The sequence below is a fragment of the Sinocyclocheilus anshuiensis genome, unplaced genomic scaffold (genome assembly GCF_001515605.1).
Source record: "Sinocyclocheilus anshuiensis isolate Anshui unplaced genomic scaffold, SAMN03320099.WGS_v1.1 scaffold1079, whole genome shotgun sequence".
Taxonomy (NCBI): domain Eukaryota; kingdom Metazoa; phylum Chordata; class Actinopteri; order Cypriniformes; family Cyprinidae; genus Sinocyclocheilus; species Sinocyclocheilus anshuiensis.
This window is the reverse complement of record NW_015548207.1, coordinates 1,092,181-1,107,525: the sequence shown is the minus strand read 5'-3', so window position 1 is coordinate 1,107,525 and position 15,345 is coordinate 1,092,181. Positions and strand designations below refer to the sequence as shown.

At 36.7% G+C, this 15,345-nt stretch overlaps 1 protein-coding gene across 1 annotated transcript in view; it reads left to right on the top strand.

The window, feature by feature from the left end:
- The window catches only part of LOC107653604 (contactin-associated protein-like 5), an 87,499-nt gene that overhangs the window by 17,281 nt on the left and 54,873 nt on the right, over window positions 1-15,345 (top strand). The window contains 1 exon segment of the mRNA XM_016440352.1: window positions 12,515-12,625. Coding sequence (XP_016295838.1) covers window positions 12,515-12,625 — 111 coding nt within the window.

The window sequence follows — 15,345 nt, the reverse complement described above, 5'->3', positions numbered from 1 at the left end:
TGTGTATAAACTATATTTATTTTTACTTGTAGCCTACATGTTAAATAAATAAAATAATAATAATAATAATAATAAAAATAAAACTGTAATACTAAACTGTATAGCCACTAGATGTCTGCATAGCCTTTTATATAAATATATGGGCTGTAATATCTAGATGGTGAAACAAGACATGATTTTTAATGGTTTCAAATTGTTTTTACTATAGCTTTTATTAGTTTTAATTTTAAAGTCATAGTTAAATAAAAATACTTAGATATTGCTTTTTTGACTTTTTACGTATGTAACTTGAAGTAATCCAAAAGTAATGAGATTGCATTACTTTTATGGTACTTGGATTACGTTACTGAATACTTTTTTAATGAAGTAATTTGTAACTGTAACGGAATATATTTTAAAAGTAACCCTCCCAACCCTGACAGTATATGAACACGTTCTGTTTCATATTCTGGTGGTATAGACTTCATATTGACAAAGAGCTGCTTTAAAATGTAAGCTGCTTTATTTAAAATTGTGAAAATTGTTTACATATAATCAGACTGTTGGCGTTAATGGTGCAAGATGTATAGAACACACTTAAACAAAAAATTTTCACTGAGAAATTGCTAGTAAATTTCACAAATAATTACGAGTAATTTCAAGTAGCACATTCAATTAAATGTGAAATTCTGAAGTAGAAATACTGAAATATGTATTTTCTTGTAAAACGTATTTGAATAATCGGTTTTCTTTCACTTTGTGTTATGTTCATGGAGTAACATCCTTCTCAAGAACCACCTACCATCATATTGCAAACAAAAATGCAAATTTTGCCTGAAATCACTATTTTCGCAATGTGAAATTGCAATCTGATTTGTTGGTGTGGCGTGTGCAAAATTTTGATCACAGTGAACTTAGTTTGCTAATCGTCCATTTGCACAAATTTGCGTTAAATTGTGAGTGAATGTTGTTGTGCAGAAGTTGCGATTTTGAACATAAACCGAATGAAAATTTAGAGAACGTTTGAAGTACCGAAGCAAATATTTAAAAAATGTGAAAAAGGTGTATATTTAGCATGAGAACATTTTCTCTCCAAATAAATGCATGACTTAATGTAATGCATTTATTAGTTCATGAATACCAAAGTTTCTATGTTTTTTCTGTATATTGTTGCATTTACTTTATAATCATTCATAAAGTCTGCGCAAATATTTGAATGAACATCTTCCATGTCGAACTATCTATGTGGTACAATCAACCCTTTTTGATTATTCGTGAATTATTTGTGATTATTCGTGAAATTTACTAGCAATTTCTGAGTGAGAATTGTTTAAAAATAAATCAGAGTTTTCAGTGTACTTTGGAAAATCGATTTCAGATAAGCTAGAGGGTGCGTACAAACAAAATGAACCGTGATTAGTCGCTTTACATGTCAATCAGGCGGTATTTCCTGTTTAAGTGGACGGTTCTTAAACAGAATAAGCTGCGGGGAGGACTAAACTTTATGCCATGAGTGAAACGTTGCCATCTTGGAATATACATAAACACAATAACCTTTGTAAATGAGTAGTCAGACATACAGTATACAAACTCCGAAAACTCACATTCAAAGAAAATATCCCAAATTTATCATAGATATTTAACATATTCTCACAAAACACACACCACAACCAGGACCCTCCAGCCGTCACCCCTTAGAGAACCGTGAGAAAATGATCGACAGATCTAATCCATCAAAGTAAAAGCCGGTGATGATAAAGCTGAACCCGGCTGATGTTCACTCCCGACAGTACCTTAAAAAACAGACTGCTTTAATGTATCTTCCCTTAATGAGATGGTGTTCAGTCTGTGTTAGTGGGCGTTTAGTCTGCCAAACATATGCTCTGCAGCTTCGTAAATATCATCCAAAGCACAACAAACTCTTAACAAGCCGCTAATGGCATTTCACGAAGATCCCAGAAAGTTCTGCTGGCATCCCACACTCGTCGCTGAACAGCGCTGGAGATGTTCCCCGTCCTGATCAGTGTAAAGAAAGGTTGTGTAAACACATCTCCATAGCTTTGATGGTGTCCCGGTTGTGTGGTGTTGTTTATTTAAGCCAATGACCATTCGGAGGCCTTGATAAGTTTGTTTTTCCAAGACTGCTGTGTTAACCAAAAGGGAAAAAAAGCAACAATGAAAAACACTGAGCTATATCCGGCCACATATGTACTAAGCAGCTTCAGCTGTTACATTATTAATGCACAAACCTTGTCATACTTCCAGATTCTTGTGTAAACTAGTATATGAAATTCTTCTTATGTCTAGGGCATTAAAGTTGAGTTGCTTCAAAATATTTAAATTGCTTCCAGTTTTAAAATACAAATAAATCTCTAAAAAAGGAAAACAATATATACAATAATATAAAACTTGTTATATATACTTGTTTTTTTTTTTAAAGAGAGAGAGATTTTCATTTTAAGTTGAGTACTGCATAACTGTCATTGTATGACTCTTAGATAAAATAGATCAAATAAAAATAATACAGCAACTATAAATATATATATATATATATATCATTGTATAGCTTATTAACCTGTGTGTGTTCATTGTAATTTATTTTTAGTATTTTGTTATTATTATTATTATTATTCAAAATGGATTAATTATAAATGAAAATATAAATGACTGTTTTTTGTTTATAATTTTAGATTTTTTTTTATTTTAGCACATTTTTTGTGGGTGTATTGTATAATTGTTTTTATAGATTGTAATTTATTTTTATTTTTAGTTATTTTTATGTATATAGCATTTATTATTATTATTATTATTATTATTACAAAGAGATAAAATATTAAATTTTACAGTAAATATAAAAGTATAAATGACATTATATTTTAATTTATAATTGTAGATTTTCTTTTCCATTTAAACACATTTTGTGTGGGTGTCTTGTATAAATTTTGTGTATATATAAATTTATAGATATGTGTATTTTATATAATTTGTGTGTTGCTTATGTGTATTTTATTATTATTTATTTATTTTATTACTCAGATGACACAATGTCTTGATAAAATATGATATGATCAAATATGACCAAGACCCTGAACCAAAGATGTTTTTATTTTTTTTATTTGAACTACATTGTAAACTAATCACAATGAAAAATATTCAGATTCACTGAGTCATATTAAAAAGTCTATCAGTCAATCAATAAAAATCTAAGATGTCTTTAACTCTGTTCTGTAAAAATGAGTGTGGAAGCAACTTCGATCATTCCCACAGTGCAGATAATCTACCTATCCGACACACTGCAGGATGGTGTAATGGAGAACAGAGAGAGTAGATTATATCTTTCTATCTGTGTTTTATTAGTTACTGTCATGGGGCCGCTGCAGGGAACGTGGTGTTGGTGCTATTGTGACTCCAAATAATTGTTATTGAGCTCTATGTGAAGAAGTAGTTCAAATCAGTCTGAAACATATATTGCTTTCCAGTAAAACACAAAAAGAGCTATTTAGCCAAATGTTCAGGCTGCTCTGCCACAAAAGAAGTATAAAGCTGCAAAAAGCATCATAAAAGCACTCTGTATGACTCATGCACACATTTCCTGAGATCACAGAATAGGTTTGCATGATATAAACATCAAACGTAAATTGTTATTCAAAGAAAGTACTGCTTTTTCTTCCACTGAATCCCAAAAGTGTCAGTCGATGCATATACATGCTCTCAGCTTGAACTGCATTCAAACGCCTCTGAACTGACTCCAAATCAATCAAGATCTGATTGAGTTTCTCAGCATAAAGTCTTCAAAACAGTGTATGTGTGATGAGTGAAGAGGTTCTTTGGGCATTAGGGTTGTTTTATGATAAGAAAATTGCTGTAAACGGTGCAATTCTGTCATTATTTACTCCGAAATGACATAGATTCGCAAAGAGGTTTAGAACAACATGAGGATATCTAAATAATGGCAGAATTTGTTTTTGTTCCTTTGAAGCAGGGTTGTCAAACTGCAGAGATTTGTTCCAACCCTGCTCCAACACACATACCATGTAGTTTTCAAAGTTGGATCAGGTGTGTTTAATTAGGGTTGAATCTAAACTCTGCAGGGCTCCAGCCCTCCAGGAATTGAGTTTGACACCAATGCTTTAAACCAAACAAAAATGTCAATCATCGTGGCTGAATTGACTTTTATGTTTACATCTCCCGATATTCCATTCATATTCCGTGATGTAATGGCCTCATCTTGCTATCGAATCCTCAGTTAAATAGGTGACTGTAAATTACCCGGGCTTTGTTAGGCTCTTCTCGTCGTGTTCTACCTGCTGAGGAGAGCGTAGAGAGTCACAATGGAAGTGAAGAGTCTCTCTGTGTTGCTGTCAAGTTTAAATAATTGCCTCTCTTTCATTTTCCTCTATTACATCAGCCCTCGCTGCCATAGGCAACCGCTAGTAAAATCAGGTCAGCGCTAAATGCCAAGCTTGAGGGGGGCAGAAACGTGGCCCGAGTCATTTTAATTACCCAAAATGCTGTGAGATACGGCGCAGGGGTCTGAGGTGTTACTGTAAATGGGACATGTCTGAATATGAAGTGCTGTTGTGGGGAAAAAAAGAATGTTACATGGTTTTCTGAATAATTTTTTCTCATTTTATTTTATTTAAATTTATTTTGGTTAAATTTATGTTTTATAGTATTTTAAAATGAGTATATAATTTAAATATAAATAATAAAATATTAAAAATGCTAAATTATATGTTACAATATTATTATTGTTATGAATTTAAATAATTATGTATGTGTTTTTATTTTTATATTTAAATATGTATTTCAAAAATGCTAAACTATTGTTGTTTTGTTGTTGTTATTAAAATAATGCTAAACTATTTAGACATATTTTAAAATAATACTGTATTAGTTTTATTATTAACAATTAACCAATGATGTATTTCCTGGTTTCTTTAGAGCCATTAAAATGGCACAAACAAGGCAGAATCCTCTTACTGTTTAATCTACACAGATGTTGATCTTGGTTTTATCTTCACATGCAAGATTAAACCCCTCTCACGAGGCTCAGGAATGATCCACAATTCTTAAACTACTGAAACGTGTTGAGAATGATCATTCATCATCAGATAGCAAGAAGAGGGGTATTAGAATGATCATTTTAGAGACAATTTTCCACTGGATGTGGGTTTTGAGTTGGCTATATGGTGCTTTGGAGATAAATTAAACAATTGTTGTAGATGCTTCTCAAATTGTGGCTTTTTCGGGTTTCTTGAGGTTATGCAGTTTCTCAGTGTATGAATTGGTGACATTGTATCTTGCTATATTAAGGTTTACAAACTTGAAATTTGTATATTTATCTATTTATTTATTAATATTTAATAGAAGTATATAGCTAATTGAAAATAGTGATATTCTGTTTGCATATAGAGCTGTATTTAAATTTTTTATTACATTTTTTTGTATTCGTGTATTATTGTTTAGTAACAGTTATTAGTTTTAGTTTTGTTTTTAATCTAATTTCAAAGAGTATAGCTAATGAAATGAAAAGGGGAATATTTTACATGAATATGGAGTCTGATTAACTGTTTATTTTATATTCAAGTAACCTTTATTAGTTTTCATTTTGTTGTCATTTAATTTTAAAAAAGCATAGCTAATTTGATAAGAATTCTGCTTGAATATGGAGCTATATTAAATGTTTATTTAGTTTTATTCATTTTTCAGTAACCTTTATTAGTTTTCATTTTGTTGTTTAAAATGTATAGCTAATTTGATAAGTATTCTACTTGAATATGGAGTTAGATTAAATGTCTATATGGTTTTATTTTATTTTTTTATTTCATTGTACTTAATTGAACTCATTTGCTGTCTGATATTTGGCCTAGACCACGAGCCCTTATTGTTAAGATTGTACTTCTAAAATATCAGATGGCATTGCTTGTAAACATAAAAATTCCCCTAACTTTGCACACTTGTCGTCTTTTGAATGTTGAAGACTTCGGCTTACTAACTAGTGTCTGAATACAAGTTTTGGTATTTGGAATAGAAAGCTTTAATCCACAGAGGACGGATTGTGTTCGGTGTATAAAGAGACCTGGGATACTTCGGGACCGTGCAAACTCTGCAACAGGATTTAAATGAGCGCTTCACACTTTCTACAGGATGTAGGTGTCCATTCACAGATGTCTAGGCATTCGGCATTTTCTGGTTCCATCTAACCACCCCATCTGCCTCTCTCTCTTTATGCCTCCTTTGGAAAAGTTTGTTGGAGGCACCGGACTCAATTCAATGTGGGAAAAGCTTCTTTAAAACTGCATTAGAAATCACATGTTCTGTCACAGCGCAGATGCACTGGGACATCCAGTGATTCCATTAAAGGTGCAGACTCTTAACAGCACAGCTGGGGTCAGGAAAAATGGACTGTCGTGCTGGGTTTGCACCAGGCTGCTTTTACGTCTAATAAAGCGTAAGAATACTGCTCAGGAGGAGGGGGAAAAAACCTTGGCTCAGAAATGCTATTTCTTGGATTCTTGTCTCCGTTAATAGCCTTATACATGTTTTTCCAAACCACATTTGCTTAAAAGCTTTGAGTCTTAAACACTCCAAGGAGTAGCGAACAGTAGAGAATTGAGTTAGTAATGCCAAATGGATGTTTTATATGATTCTGAGAGCTTGCTTCTGTAAACGTTTCTAAATAACAACCGACTCTTTGTTACAATGCTAACGTTTTACGCCGTCCGACTGTCTAGCAAGCAAAACGGCGAATTAGGCGACCTATCCTCAAGCTAATACCAGTACTGCTGAGTTGTTTTCCTCCCATAAACATTAATTTCGCAGCATGCATATGTCAGTAGATCTGGGAGGGCTGACTAGGAGAATTTCCAAGGTAAACATACAAATTTAATCTCCCCCACCCTTCCAACCCGTCTTCGCATTCATGCCGAGCATCCGTCTGATCCCGGTAGAAACAATTATGCGTAGTGTGTTTGTCAAATGGAGGAAAAAATATGTTTTTACCATTCAACATGCAGCCCTGTGTGTGCGCTAACATCCCATGGCTTTCGCTCTTGTCATGAATTGTTATTAAAAAAAAGTGAGCACTGTTCTTGATTCATTAAACAATTTTATTAATTACATGCATACATGAGTACACTTCATTTCCACTAATTAATAAGCTAAGCTGAGATTAATATTAGCATGATTAACCAATTATGTATGCAGCAATCAGGTCATTGTATTTGATTAGAATAAATTATTTTTGGCATTCTGGTGATTGGCAGAAGTTAAAACTTTACATTCTTGACTATCTCCTTGTAAACCCATAGAAAAGGAAAAATCACTCTTCGTTAACTTCTCAATTGTTTCTCCTGAACAGAAATTAAATTAAATGAAGAGTAAAGGAGACTTTTAAGTCTCTTGCCCCCCAGATTTGCTCTCAAGAAAAAGATCTCATCAATGTCTCAAATTATGCTCAGGTTTGTATTTGGTGTCTTGGCAAATCCAAGCATAGTTTAAGCAACCAAAATTTGGGGATCTCAATATGACCTCAAGCATTCCTCATTTTGAAAGTGTACGAAAAAGTGAAGACGTCGAAGATCTTGATGAAGAATAACTTTTATTACGGAATAGTAGTGACAAAGTACATGTAGTACCTTGGGTTCAACGGAGTCAGACTGAACCACGAACATCCTAAGCTCAAACATTTTATACTCTATTCTTCACAACCATCACAACCAACGGGAGCGCCCGATATTGATCATTGAACTATCTGCAATTTGACGTTTCACCATCAGTTACTTTAGAAACTTTAAACTTAAGCACTTTGCTTCAGTTACTTTAGAAACAACGATTCCAATACAGCTCTGCCACCACACTACGTCGGGTTAATTCAGTTCCGTTAGAATTTTAAACAGAATTATACGAAATAGGCTTAAGAACTCCTCCTGCTAATACTGAATAAACTTATCTTCTATCCTTACAATTTCTTTTCTAGATTTTTTTAAACGAAGGGGTTTCCCTGACAAATCCAGCAAAAAGAGAGAAACCGCTTTTCTTACCTTTTTTCCTGCTTTTGGAAACAATGTAAGAAAAATGATGAGGACGATGAAGATCTCGATGAAGATGTTTATTGCAGCATATCAGTGACAAAGTAGGCCTACATGTAGTAGGCTACCTTGGGTTCAACGGAGTCAGAATGAAACCACGAACAATCTAAGCTCAAACATTTTATACTCTATTCTTCCCGCTTCACCTTCCCGCATGTAAATGAAGTTTTGTCTTAAATGTAAATTGCGGATAACAATGAAAGTGATAGCCTTCCGTTCCCACGTCTTTGATAGTCTTTCAGGTGGAAACAACCAAATGTTCAGGTGATAGGATTATCTAGAATCCCTAGCAATTATATTCAAGTACGCTTTTGGTCAGCAGATGGTTCTTGATGGCCTACTGCCGCTCCCACGCTATAGGTGACGAAGTAACGTTCAGGAGATACTATTTACATATTATTGAGATTGGAAAGAATTATGTCTATCATAATTAAGCTGTTTGTAGAGAAAGGAGAATAGTTTAATTTGGAGTGGAAGTTTGGTCGAGGCAGACTATAATTTCTTACAAAAGGTTTCTGAATACAATTATCTCATATGTGATCGCTTTTTGTCTTCTAGGAGAAATGTTGATGCATGACTGAAAACTCCTTTATTTATGTCTTCAATGTTTAAAAAAAAAAAGCCAACATTTTAGCAATATTTCCCCCCTCTGGGGAACTTCTGAAGCATAAAAAAGTAGGTGATATGAAACTACTCATTATTTGGACTTTAAGGGTATTCTGTAAGAACTTGGGGCCATGGCCTAGTGGTTAGCATACATGCTCAAAACATTGAATGGTGTTCATTTGAGAGATGTTGGTTCCTGTCTTTCCCATGTAGTGTCTTATGTAGTCATAGATATATTGTAGAACAATTCTGCATTTCCAACCCAAGATAGGTAAAGGACACTCAATGCTGAGTATGTTGCAGCAACTTTTGTTGTCTGATGTAGCATCACTTTGATAGACCCTTCCTCCTCCTACGTCTGCGATGCACAATGCGCTTTGGAACTAATGGATCCACATCGTTCTCTGAAAACCTCTCCAGGTATCCATAAATTTCATTGAGCAACTGCAGTGGTTTTTAACCTCGACCTCTTCAGCCAAATAAAGACCTAAAGGTCAAAATATTCCAGTTGCAGAATAACATTTGTGGATACCCACAGAGTTAGTGCACTTTTGCTTTTTACATAAGGAAGGCTATGGATCGATTGGCTTCAAATTGCATTGTGCCTTGCAAAGATGTAGACAAAGCAAGGGTCAGCGAAAGTAGTATTCTGTCATGCAACTGTGACCGAGTGGATAATAAGGATGGTGTACGGGGTGGGGCATAGATTGATTTGAGAGTGTAGAGTTATTTGTATTATTCACTACACCTTTTTAAATTTGTTGGTTGGTGCACGTTAGTGCACGTGAGGTGTGTGCTCTTGAGGTTGTGGGTCTTTGGCCCAGTGACTTCTTTTTCTTCCCGCAGGCTTGGTTGATCTTGCATACAGGAATTGTGGGTTACAATTTTAATATTTGACTTGGGAGTCTAGACATCTTAAAATTGAGTTTCTCTCTTTTTAGATGGTTATAAATGTGAAGTTGATCGCTTACTCAGAGCTTTCAGTACTGATTGTTAATAAAAGTGTTGTCCTTGAAGGTCACGTCTCTGTTCTTCATTCACTGGCTATAGAACTTGTGTTGCTGTGTTTAATTATTTCCGTGGGTATCTAACCCCGGTGGCGTAGTCGGAATCAAGTTGATCATTGGCTATCGCTCGGTTACACAACCAAAAGTTGCTGCAATAGACAAGATCAAAGGGATAGTTATAAAGCTTGGAAGAGCCAGGACATTTTTTAATATAACTCCGATTGTATTGGTCTGAAACAAGAAAGTCATATACAGTACACCTAGGATGGCTCGTGGGGTCATTTAAATTTTTGTGTGAACTATCCCTTTAATAGCAAAATGAAGAGTACACTTCATTTCCACTAATTAATAAGCTAAGCTGAGATTAATATTAGCATGATTAACCAATTATGTATGCAGCAATCAGGTCATTGTATTTGATTAGAATAAATTATTTTTGGCATTCTGGTGATTGGCAGAAGTTAAAACTTTACATTCTTGACTTATCTCCTTGTAAACCCATAGAAAAGGAAAAATCACTCTTCGTTAACTTCTCAATTGTTTCTCCTGAACAGAAATTAAATTAAATGAAGAGTAAAGGAGACTTTTAAGTCTCTTGCCCCCCAGATTTGCTCTCAAGAAAAAGATCTCATCAATGTCTCAAACTATGCTCAGGTTTGTTTTTGGTGTCTTGGCAAATCCAAGCATAGTTTAAGCAACCAAAATTTGGGGATCTCAATATGACCTCAAGCATTCCTCATTTTGAAAGGTTTCTGAATACAATTATCTCATATTTGATCGCTTTTTGTCTTCTAGGAGAAATGTTGATGCATGACTGAAAACTCCTTTATTTATGTCTTCAATGTTTAAAAAAAAAAAGAGCCAACATTTGAGCAATATTTCCCCCCTCTGGGGAACTTCTGAAGCATAAAAAAGTAGGCGATATGAAACTACTCATTATTTGGACTTTAAGGGTATTCTGTAAGAACTTGGGGCCATGGCCTAGTGGTTAGCATACATGCTCAAAACATTGAATGGTGTTCATTTGAGAGATGTTGGTTCCTGTCTTTCCCATGTAGTGTCTTATGTAGTCATAGATATATTTTAGAACAATTCTGCATTTTCAACCCAAGATAGGTAAAGGACACTCAATGCTGAGTATGTTGCAGCAACTTTTGTTGCCAGAGTTAGTGCACTTTTGCTTTTTACATAAGGAAGGCTATGGATTGATTGGCTTCAAATTGCATTGTGCCTTGAAAAGATGTAGACAAAGCAAGGGTCAGCGAAAGTAGTATTCTCTCATGCAACCAAAAGTTGCTGCAATAGACGAGATCAAAGGGATAGTTATAAAGCTTGGAAGAGCCAGGACATTTTTTAATATAACTCCGATTGTATTCGTCTGAAAGAAGAAAGTCATATACAGTACACCTAAGATGGCTCGTGGGGTTATTTAAATTTTTGGGTGAACTATCCCTTTAACAAACAAATTTGTAGTTTCATAAAAGTAATTAATCGGTTGTTTCAAAGGGGATGGCATATCACAGGGTTGTAAAAGGAAAAACTGTTTGAAAATGACAATCTGGCATCCGACGGAAAGTTAAGAGCATTTCAAAGTTTGCTGCAGCATTGACCAGAGTAGGATCCTGTAGTGTATTCAGAAATCCTGTGTGATTTCAAATGGACACGGTTCTTTCCACACCCTCAAAAGAGTTGTACACATTCCTGTCCATCAAACGCTCCATCAGAGTGCCCTCAAGAAATGAAGCTGCTGGTTTATGGTCATGCTGTATCAATTCCCATCTCTTGTACCATCAGAGCACCAGGTGCTTTGCAGCCACTAGGTCATTTTCACATCCATTCTGCTCAAGGAAAAATGTAATCGGGTCTCTTTCCACTGGTGGACGCAATGCTGCCAATCTCCTCCTCACGACTGTCACCACAAGTAGAAGCGGAAACCCGTGTCAGTCATTCCCTTCATTCATATTTATGAGTTTGAGAAACATCACTTGCTTAATTTGCTCACTTTACACGCTTGCAGAGGAGAGCGAGAGAGACTCCCTGTTGAAAAATGCATCATGGGGCGGGTTTTTAAATGGCTTCATTTGGAGGAAAACTGCTTCGGAGGTTGCCTGTTTATTAGGGATTTTTCCCAAAGTAAATATACCATTGAACCAGCAGAGGACATTTCATTTTGGCTCAGGTATCTCCGATGTCTCAAAGCCGTTGTAAGTGAGGAGATGTGGCTACCGGTCTCTATCCTTCCTACGACCTTACCCATCTCTTTATCGCTCCTTTTCTCCCTCTCATCCCCCTGTCGCACCTTTTGCCTAGTCTGGAATACATTTGCAGTTCTGGGAGTGAAGCTATTTGATGTCTGGCTCATTCAGAAAGTGTATGAAAGGTTAATTAGATGAGAAATCGGTGCGGCTTTCTCAAACATTGAAATGATGAAATGAGAGCTGTTGTCAGATTTCTCTCTCTCCTTTCTGCTCATTCTTTCTCGTCATTATCTTGCTCAGCACATTCACTTGAGGAGTGGATGTCTTAATTAATTAAGTTTACCCTGTGGGTACCACAGACTGGTTTCTTCTGGTCCATAAACTGGTATCTTCAGCCAAGGTTGAGGGTGTTAACAATCACAATCACTAACTTTGCAACATTCACAAGCCGTTTTATGTCTGTAGGGGTAAAGGGGAAAATGGGGAAAAAGTACAAGGGAGAGGACTTGATCCATTATCCATTGGGAGCTGATTGGTTTATGAATAGTGGACGTTCTAAACCTGAATGGAGTCATTCACAAACCTTGAATGTCAAATCTGATTGGCTAATCTGTTTTTCCTGCTGTTCTAGATCACTGCAATGGGCCACTGGTTTCTGCTCTTCCTCCCTCATCATTCCAGGGCTCCTCATCTTCCTCTGACAGTCAGTCACCATATTTTGCCAAGCTCAACAGAAGAGATGGTGAGTAATCCCAGTATAAAATGTGAAAATGTTGAAAATGTGTGGTTGTTACCTAAGTATTTCTATTAGATTTCTGTATAATTACTTTCATTTGTAGGGATGTAACGATTCCCTCTCGCAATGCGATACAATTCACAATACTGGTTTCACGATACGATTTTCTCACAGTTTTTAACAAAATGAGATTTAAGACAAATTATAAATCAAAAGGTGTCCTTTTATTATTTCTCAAGCAAAATGCTGCACATTTTTTGTGAAATTGAAATATGCCTAATAACAACACTAAATTGAAAATTTAAAACAAATCCCAAATCAAATAATAATACAAATAAAAGAAATAGCTTCATATAAACAAACTAAGGCTTTGCTTGTGCTCTTTCCATTTAAATTTAGAGGCAACCACTACATTTTAATCACAATCCAAATAAAGATGCTGCATACATGCAGCATGAGCAGTTTTTTATTTAAATTAGACTGTAAAATTTCGAAATGTGAAGCTAAAACAGAATGGTCTGTCTTTAGCTTTGTAAAATTATACTACATAAAACATCTGAACGAAACAAAAACAGCAGATGGACTGCATACTTTCATATACATTATACTGAGGCGAGATGAAAACAAAATATCGTCTAAACTTTTCTAAAGACAGTCAGTTCCCATCAGAGATACAGTCACATACACCCTCTCTCCCAGCTGAATTGCGATTCGTTTAACATCTCAACCAACTTGAATCGTCACGCATTTGTACCGATTTTCCACCGGCTCGGAGTGAATCGATACATCCCTATTCATTAGCAAAATTGTACAGTGATGGGATCTGTTGCTAATACCTTGGTAATTTTGATGTAACTTATGGCACTGATATACAGGTGCATCTCAATAAATTAGAATGTCGTGGAAAAGTTAATTTATTTCAGTAATTCAACTCAAATTGTGAAACTCGTGTATTAAATAAATTCAGTGCACACAGACTGAAGTAGTTTAAGTCTTTGGTTCTTTTAATGTTGGATGTGTTGCTGCCGACCCGAACTGTCTGAGGTCTTCCAGTCAGAAAGTCCAACAGCCAGTTGCACAGCGAAGTGTTGAGCCCCAGCTGGCCCAGTTTGTGAATGAGCTGTTGAGGGATGATTGTGTTGAATGCTGAACTGAAGTCTATGAACAGCATTCTGACGTATGAGTCTTTTTTGTCCAGGTGTGTGAGTGCTGAGTGGAGGGTAGTGGCGATGGCGTCATCGGTCGAGCGGTTGGACCGATATGCAAACTGGAAGGGGTCCAGGGAGGGGGGGAGGGCAGACTTGATGTGGTGCATGACTAGCCGTTCAAAGCACTTCATGAGGATGGGGGTAAGTGCAACTGGACGGTAGTCATTGAAGCAGGATGGAGACGACTTCTTCGGGACTGGAATGATGGTGGTGGCTTTGAAGCATGTGGGGACAACAGCCTGGCTTAGCGAGATGTTGAAAATGTCTGTGAAGACATCAGTGAGTTCCACTGCACAGTCTCAGTACACGCCCAGGAATGTTGTCAGGACCCGGAGCTTTGCGTGCATTGATCCTGCTGAGGGATCTCCTCACGCTGTCCGGGGACAGCGTCATCACCTGGTCGCCGGGAGGAGGTGGAGTCTTCTGTGCAGTGGTGCTGTTTTGTGCCTCAAAGCGAGCGAAGAAGACGTTCAGCTCGTTCGGCAGGGAGATGGTGCTGTCACAGGTGCGTGGTGGGGGCTTGTAGTCCGTAATGGTCTGTATCCCCTGCCACAGGCTCCGGTGTCTCTGCTGTCGCTGAAATGATGGGCTATCCTCCTGGAGTACTGTCTTTTTGCCTCTCTGATGCCGCGGGAAAGGTTGGCCCTAGCTGTCTTCAAGCCCACCTCATCTCCAGCTCTGAAGGCAGCGTTCCGCGTCTTCAGGAGTCCGTAGACCTCCCCTGTTAGCCACGGCTTCTGGTTGGCCCGGACAGTGATGGTCTTTGTGACTGTTACATCATCAATACACTTGGTGATGTAGGCAGTGACAGTCTCCGAGTACTCCTGGAGGTCTGTGGTGTTATTGTATGTGGCAGCCTGCTTAAACATATTCCAGTCAGTGGTGTTAAAACAGTCTTGAAGAGCCTCTGACGACCCTTCCGGCCACACTTGTATCTGTTTGTGAACTGGTTTGGTGACTTTAACATGGCAAGACCATGAAAATACATTTTACAGCATTGGTCTAGCTCATGCTGGAATCCGTTCAGTAGCCCAGTGCATTCATAAAATGAAATTCTGTCATTTGATATAGCACAGCAGGGATAAATACCCAGTACGACTTGTGATAGAGTATAAGCAAACATTACTCAGCCTTTTAGAGTCGATTCGACTGAAATTCAGTTGACTTATAGGTCAAAGCAGACCAGTCAGCGAATTACTGCCTGACTGCAACAGGGGCAGTGTGACATTCACCTCTTTGGCTCAGTATGGTTGTGTTTGTAGAGCAGTTCCTTGTGCTCTGACTAGCGCTGGGTTTGCTGTCTATTTGCACAGCTTTTTAATAGATACACGGTCAATGTAAGTTAGATTTACTGAGCTAATTAGTGTGAACAGACAGGCTTAAAAGAAGCTCACTTGGCAGGCTTGTCTGAAGTTGAGGCTTGGCTGGCTGCTAAATGTTTCAAATACCTTTTCTGCCTTTAATTAAAAGTTTATCTTTTGTTAATGAAGGAATGTTTCTTATTTAACTACAGTGTTG